The 7,883-nt window shown below is 36.4% G+C and overlaps 2 protein-coding genes across 2 annotated transcripts; one reads left to right on the forward strand and one right to left on the reverse strand.

Moving 5' to 3' along the window:
- The first annotated feature begins 366 nt into the window (after nt 1–366).
- Nucleotides 367–2,309, forward strand: LOC109586176 (uncharacterized). The gene is made up of 2 exons (XM_020002346.1): nt 367–860; nt 1,197–2,309. Exons 1-2 carry the CDS (start codon nt 558–560, stop codon nt 2,289–2,291), a joined length of 1,398 nt encoding a protein of 465 aa, XP_019857905.1. The 5' UTR covers nt 367–557; the 3' UTR covers nt 2,292–2,309.
- LOC105314410 (uncharacterized) lies at nt 2,309–6,729 on the reverse strand. Its single transcript, XM_011408568.2, has 8 exons — nt 6,120–6,729; nt 5,898–6,006; nt 5,016–5,548; nt 4,537–4,844; nt 4,381–4,470; nt 3,753–4,269; nt 3,303–3,702; nt 2,309–2,707 (listed from the first exon to the last, which is right to left on the reverse strand). The coding sequence occupies exons 1-8, from the start codon at nt 6,258–6,260 to the stop codon at nt 2,415–2,417; spliced, it is 2,391 nt and encodes a 796-aa protein (XP_011406870.1). The 5' UTR covers nt 6,261–6,729; the 3' UTR covers nt 2,309–2,414.
- Nucleotides 6,730–7,883: the final 1,154 nt, after the last annotated feature.

Consider the following 7,883-nt stretch of genomic DNA (forward strand, 5'->3'; position numbering starts at 1 on the left):
TCTCTCTAACTATCATCTACTCTTGCCACTACACACACCTGTGTTCAACAAATGGATGTACGTGTACATGCAACACATACCCCCTGTCCAACACAAATTATAATATGTCCTTAAAATCTAACACTACTGTACCTTCAAAATCAATAATGGTGCGGAGGGCAGGTAGAGAGGGGAAAGTTGGATCCGTAAAAGTGCTTTAACCCTATGGAAAGCCAAATGTTTCAAAATTGGTGTGAATGGTGCGTGGATAAAAATACCTCACTGGGGGCGTTGTGATAATAATTTTGTGGCCGACAAAGCAATTTAAAATTTAGGAGCCAATAAACAGCGCCCCAATAGCAATTGATTGCTCCACTCATAGATATTTTTGGCCCCAGGTTTAGCGGCCCCAAATGCAAGGTTTTGCCCCACTCAAAGATCTTTGGGCCCCCAACTTAGCGATGCCAATTGCTTTTTATGGCCCCAGTCCAATTATGCATAAAGGCCTGCACCCCCCCAGTTTCGATAACCCCCCGTTTCATAACTACTAATAAACTTATACAGTTATTAAATTAAAAATGGATATTTTGTCGGACCTTGATGATCTTTTATGCGATTCTTTACTTAATTGTCACAGGATGTCAATTCAAGCCACAGACAGAATTGTTCTTAGATTGGAAATCCTTTCTGATGCTTTTGAAGATTATGTTATTGAGGTTTCTCATAGTGCCACTGCCACTCCCACTTATATATCTTTATGTGTTGAACTCCAAATTGTCATAGCATATCTGCTTGTATTGTGGCAAACAGAGTTGTTAAGAATTAGCAGCAGTGACAGACCAGGGCCTGGCAGACCTAGAGTTTATTTGAATCCAGAAATGGTAAGCACTCCAGTCTAATTTTTGAATTATATTTTTAGATAAGTGGTTAATTTTTGGGGGATTTTTGTATCCACTGCAATTCCATACATATTAATTATATTTTTGTTATGAGTTTAAATACAAGAGAATTAAATTTTGATGATGGGTAAGTCATTGACTAGAATTAATTCCAGTGAGTATGGAATAAGTGCCCGGCAAAGTTCATTGCAGGTGTAATTGTAAAAGTGGGAGCATAAGAATTCTACCAAATTTTAAAATTAGCATACAATTGCATATTAACTTATTAACTCAAATTTTTACACATACAAACTGATTTTTAATTGCATTCCATTTTAGATAGAGTTTTTTAGAGATAATGGATACAGTTGGCAACAATGTGCAAATATGCTAATGATATCTAGGACGACACTTTGGCGTCGAGTTCAAGAGCTTGGTATACCCACACTTAGATCTAGCTCTGCTCTAATATCAGATGCTGAATTGGATGCAGTTGTACAGATGATTTATAAACAATCACCAAATAATGGAGTTATAATGGTGTGGGGTCAGTTAAAAAGTCAGCATATTCAAGTATCCAGAAGACGAGTACGTGATAGTTTGATGAGAGTTTGCCCAGAAGCTGTAAGGAATCGTGCATCCCGAGCTATATCCCGAAGAATTTATAATGTACATTGTTCAAATGCTCTCTGGCACATTGATGGTCTCCATTGCCTTATTCGCTGGAGGATAGTAATACATGGATCTATTGATGGGTACTCGAGAAAAATCACATATCTCCATGCATCTGATAATAATAGAGCCAGTACAGTACTAGCTCTTTTTCTGGAAGCAACTGACAATGATGGCTGGCCATCAAGAGTCAGGTCAGATAAAGGTGGGGAAAATATTGATGTTGCCAGAGCCATGTTGACTGTACGAGGAGTGGGTAGGCATAGCCATATTGCTGGAACTAGCGTCCATAATCAAAGAATAGAGCGCCTTTGGCGTGATACCTTTAGGTGTGTGTGCCACAGCTTTTATGCTTTATTTTATGATATGGAAGATATGCTAATATTATCTCCAACAGATGAACTACAACTATATGCACTACATTATGTATTTTTACCAAGAATTAATAGGCTTCTGAAAGAATTTAAAAATACCTGGAATAATCATCATTTGCGTTCTGAACATGGTTTGTCACCTAATCAGCTTTGGCTACAGGGTCTATCTGAATGTAACTTTGACTGTGATGTAGAAACAGATTTTGGCACCCAAGATGGACAACCTAATCCATTTGATATGGGCAGAGTTGAAATTCCTCACACCACAGTCAATTTAACAAGTACTGAAGAACAAGCACTAAGAGACCAGATAAACCCTTTATCTCATTCAGAACTCAGTGGACTTGACCATTACCTTAATGCATATGAATATCTGAAGAATTTATAACAAAAAATGACAAAGTAATCAATGAAGTGATAAATGAAAAGTGATAAATGTGAAAATACATAGTAGGAAAGCCTATATAAGCTAATTAGTAACAAAACAAATGATAGTTGAGTAGCAAAATAATTAAGGAATACCAAATATCTGTGCACCAATAATAGCAGTGTCCATCTTTTCTGTAAAAAGATCAGGGTCAGTCAAGCATAATGGTAGGTAGAGTATGGGCCCACATGTTGATGCAGATGGTAGACGAATGTCCTTATTATCAGGAGCCCTCCCACTATTATGTATAGGACCAGTGAAACATATCTGTGGTATTCCATCAAACCCCATTGGAGGGACTGTATCTGAACCAGAAATAAATGTTAATATTTTCTCTAGAGTTATAACTATATTATCATTGACCTTATGACCAGCACCTGAATAAAAAAGTATTCATTGTTAAGGTTTGCCATGTATCTGGAAATTTTGCCTGATTTAATTATCTAAAGTTTTGAATGTGGCATGTAATTTTATGCATAATCAAATTTTTCAGAAATCATCATATATAGCAAAATTAGAGCCAAAGTAAAAATTTTCCAGATACACAGCATTAAATTTATGTGATGAATACAAAGCAACACAATAAAAAAGCCAATGTTATGCTTAAAGATGATGATAATAATTAATTAATTTATAGGGACTAAATGATACCATAATTTTATTACTCATTAAATGTACATGTCAAATTCAACTCCAATACTCCATGCAATTGCTTTTATTAAGATTGTATTAAGTTTTGAACTAATATTATAGCAATTTAGATTGGTCATTCAATTTTAGTGGCAATGTAATGGTATTAATTGTAATGCACTTTGTAGCTAAGAGTGGTAATCATAATAACTAAAACTATAGACTAATTACTAACAACAAGTACAGGCTTGGAACTAACAAACATGTAGAATGTTCTTAAAACCAATTACAAAAAAGGAATGGCAAACACCTCCATATGTATATAGAACTCAGTCAACTCACCAGCACAATCATGCACGTAATTGGTCCATGCATAAATCACTGATTCTTCAGACTCTCTTGCATTAGATCCTACAGGTGACCATACAATTGTAAACAAATTGAGCAGCTCTGTTGCATTTAATTGCTTCTTTCCGGACGACATGAGTAATGGTCGCATTAATTTGGGATAATCCTGTAGTAATTTCAGTACTCCTAAGCATTCTAACCCCTCTTTAAGTTGATCTAATTCTCCTTTACAAGAGTAAATAAGGTGACTTTTTATAAATGCAAGAACAATCTGATCTTTGTCTTCAAAATTCAGTGAACAAGAGGGTACATTAACTCCGACATCAAAACGAAAAGAAAAATTATCGGAGTCAAGTAGCTCTTGCATCTCTTCTTTACAAGATGTATCCATTAACTACAATGCATACATGGTAACAAGCATTTTAAACAAATTGATATATTTACCTTCTTGATTGAGGAGAGCAAATCAATATCAGCAATCTCATTCACCATACTAGTAGTCAGTGGCTCATTTAGAAGATAGGCAACAACAGAAGGGGAAAAAAAATGAGGAGCAGGCCCACCATAAATTAAGGACAATGAAATAAGTTGACCAACAATATAATAATCTTTTGACTCCAGAGCAAGAACATTATGCACTAGCGTTCGTTCAGTAGTGGACCCAGCAAACAGATTTCCATCTTCACACATGTGCTTCAAAACAAGTCGGAAGAACTCCCTTGAAGGCCCTCCAGCATCATGAGCATCATGAGCATCCTCTCCGATAAACTGAACATTAAGACCAATAGAACTGTTGAAACTAGGTCTCCTCAATGCACGCTTGGCATCACTCCAGATATGCTTCCTTCGTACCACAATTTGTTGCCTTTCATCTGGTATTATAGCAACAGAGCACACTTTCTTGATATGACACTGTAACATGTCACTAACACTCTCAAAATCAGAGCAGGCAGGATTAGAACTAAAGTATAAATTAAAGTACAATTGTTGAGTTGGTCAATAAAGTCAATTATTGTGTCTTATTATTGTTGTGTACATTTTATGTCTTATGCATGGCTATAATCCAGTTTACCTTGCAGATATACTCTCCTCAATTGCCAATTGACAGTTAGTGTCCTCAAAAATAATGTCCTCACTGTCACTAAGAATATCGACATATTCTCTAAATAATAGTACAAATAGTGATCCCAAGACTGTAGAATTAAGAATTACATGTACATGTACTTACTGCTGTGGATCTGAAAATGAATGTTCACAACTTGAGGTATGTGTGGCAGTATTAAGGGGTGTAGAAACTGTCAAATGAGTTGAAACCCCTACATTATTTATTGTACTGGGTACCATCACAGACGATACAATACCAGTAGGTACAATACCAGGTGGTGAAGCAATGGTAGCACTTGCATTAGCTACAGTGAACGATGATGGTGACAAAGTGACGTTGGAGGTACATGTGATACTTGGCAAAATGACACGAGGTGGTAAAGTAACTGTTGGAGGACTTGAAGCCTTAGGAAACTTGACTGGAATATCCAACTAACAAAGGAAATAACTTTTATTAAAATAATGTTATATGTAATTATGTCATACAGTAAGGCATATCCTATAACATATAATTAATACAATTAATAATAATAATAACTATTATTTTAATAAAAATAAAAATGATAGTAATAAGCCGTATACATGTAATTAAATAAATCATACCATGGAAAATGAGCGTGTTAGTCTGACATAAACAGCACCATTTCTATACATGGCTTTTATTCCATTTCCATCGACAATATATTTTCCATCAGGCACTCTAACACGTCTATTTGCACACTTCACAAATTGTATATCCTCTCCAGTTATTCCATCAAATACGTGGAACATTGTTTTTTTAGACTTTAAAAGAGATACTATTTCCCTACGAATGTCGTCTTCGGACATATCACTATTGAGAATAATTGCACCTTCATAGATCTTTTCATAGTCTCGCAAGGTTGAAATAGTATCCTCATCTTGGTCTTGATAATCTATAATTATGAGGTTCCTTTGAAACTGTTGTGAAGAACCTCCTCCACCTCTCTTACGCTTCTTAGTATGTCGGACTGTACGAGCTGATGGGTTACTCTTAAGCTCTTCGATGAGCTTGGTCGCTTTAGAAATGGTGCTTTGTAAACTTAAATGGCTGCAGCTTGATGATGAAGAAGCACCTGAAAAAATCTTCTTAGTTTCACTGTTTACGTCACTTTGAACTAGATAAATAATAAAAACCTTAATTCATGTACTGTACCTTTCAATTTTTATAAACAATAATTATTTAAATGTTATCACCCTAGCTAATTTATGTTAAGGCCCTCTGTGGAGTAAAAATTTATTTATTCAAATGCTACAGGATTATAACTTTAAATTTTCTACTTCTTCGTAATTTCATTTTATATTGTTTTGCTAGAAATTTGTGCAACAAGTAAGGTACAGATTTATAGTTTCTGTATAAAAATTATGTATTGTAGTTGCAAAGACTAATAGAACTTTATTAAGAACTTTATCCTAACTATGTTACAAATATTTCTTACACCCTTGCAAAATTTAAATTCAACCAACCTTTCTTCTTTTTGCAATAATTTCTAAGCACCACTTGTTGACCAATGTGAATTACCCCTAGTGATTCTAACTGCTTGTCTTCGAGTAACGGTATCAAATCCACAGTGACCTATTAAATATAGCACAATTATGATAAACAAAGCCAAGCCTGACTATTTTATAGTGAGCATCAATAAATAAATAAACTCTAATTAATTCACCATAAATAATTAGAAATTTGACCTTTTCTGAAATGAATTTCTCAAGTAAATGTGATACTCCAGCTACTTCTAATGCTTTTGCTGTCTCTTCTCGCTTATTATCTTGATTGATAACTGTCAAATCCACAATCTCCTCAGTCCGAGCCTCAGTCCCATTCGCCATTATTGCCTCTTCTTTAAGTTCTTTGTCACGTGATTAAGCATGCCTTATGGGCGTGGTGGGCCACGCCCTTTTATGGTCCGTTTATTATCCGTTTTATTTAAAAAATTGTTCGGGGCCCCCTAGGCCCTGGCTCTCGAATCATGGGGCAGTAAATTATAACTGGGGCCCCTGGCTCTCCATTCATGGGGCGGTAAATTGTAACTGGGGCCCCTGGCTGTTCATTCTTGGGGTGGTAAATTGTAACTGGGGGTCAACTAGAGTGCTGCTGCTGCTTATTTATCCCACCGACTTCTAGCTGTTTTAAGGGCCGGTGAATGGTTTTATGGGCCGGCAAAGTATAATAATGGCCGGTAGTGTATATATCGGCCGGTAAAGTATTTATATGGGCCCCAAAAATGGTATCACAACGCCCCAAGTGAGGTATATTTATCGATGCACCAATTCAGATCAATTTTGAAACATTTGGCTTTCCATATCAATTGAGGTCAATAATTGGGGCGAGCCTGAGCTCGCCCCACTCTAGCTATACTCTCAGTCACGCCCCTTCTGTCCCTCTGTCTGTCTGTCCTCGTACGTCACCCCTATTTATGCGTAGATCTAATACGGTAGATAGATACTATGCATTACCAATGCAATTTTCAATTTTTCATTGAAAGTGGGAGCGGTCACAGTAAAATAAAAATGGCAACCAACACACTGGAAGAATTCATGAGCTTTCTAGCAGCAATATAAGGCAGATACACCGTCCAAAGACTTCTCCAGCAGCTATAGAAGGTTTTAAATTCAAATTAATAACCTATGAAGCTCGTCTTTACTGATGCAATTGCTATTAAAACTGTGAAAGTCAATCAAGCTTTTTCTCAGTCATCTTAATATTGGATAATATTATATCTAAAGCTAAGTAAAGCATCTTTACAGACATTTATAGGCAAGAAATGTGTATGTGAAACTAGAAGACTAAAAGTTTATTAATTTTATCAGCAGCATTAAACTTTCATCATGTAAATCATGCTTGCTATCGGCCTAAATCATGATGCATGCTTTGAAATCATCGGGAATGGATTATAGATGGATAGATCCAGTGCCATAATTGCTTTGCTAGCTTAGGCTCGCCCCTTAATGTTCTACATTACTTCTAGTTATTTTTAGCTGTATCTATGGCTGTATGGATTCCTCCGTGGTTACAAAAGGGCGTAGCCTAGCCGTAGGCCCGGTGGGGATTCGTTGCTATGGATGCAGCGTAGCACTCGGACTCCTGAGCATTGGCGAGCAAACAAAATATCAACAAAATGGGGATCCAATGCTTTACAAAGTTCATTAATGAGCACTATGGCTATGGACCATCAAGCACCTGGAGAACCGTTACACCAAGAGGTAAACTTGTTCTGGATGGGCTGAGTGTCAGTAGAACGGTAGCTAGCAGAGAATTTGACTGGACATATGGTGGACAATACTGGGAACTGAGGGACTACTTCATAAGATTCTTCAAAGGGCTCAGATATAGTGGTATAGACCCCATTGTGATATTTGATGGGGTTGATTATAATCAAGAGAAGAGGGAAACTATACTACACAGAATGAAGCAAAAAGCTAGCAATGTCTTTAATACATTTTATATGACAA

Source organism: Amphimedon queenslandica, unplaced genomic scaffold (genome assembly GCF_000090795.2).
Source record: "Amphimedon queenslandica unplaced genomic scaffold, v1.1 AMPQUscaffold_12929, whole genome shotgun sequence".
NCBI classification, from domain to species: Eukaryota; Metazoa; Porifera; class Demospongiae; order Haplosclerida; family Niphatidae; genus Amphimedon; species Amphimedon queenslandica.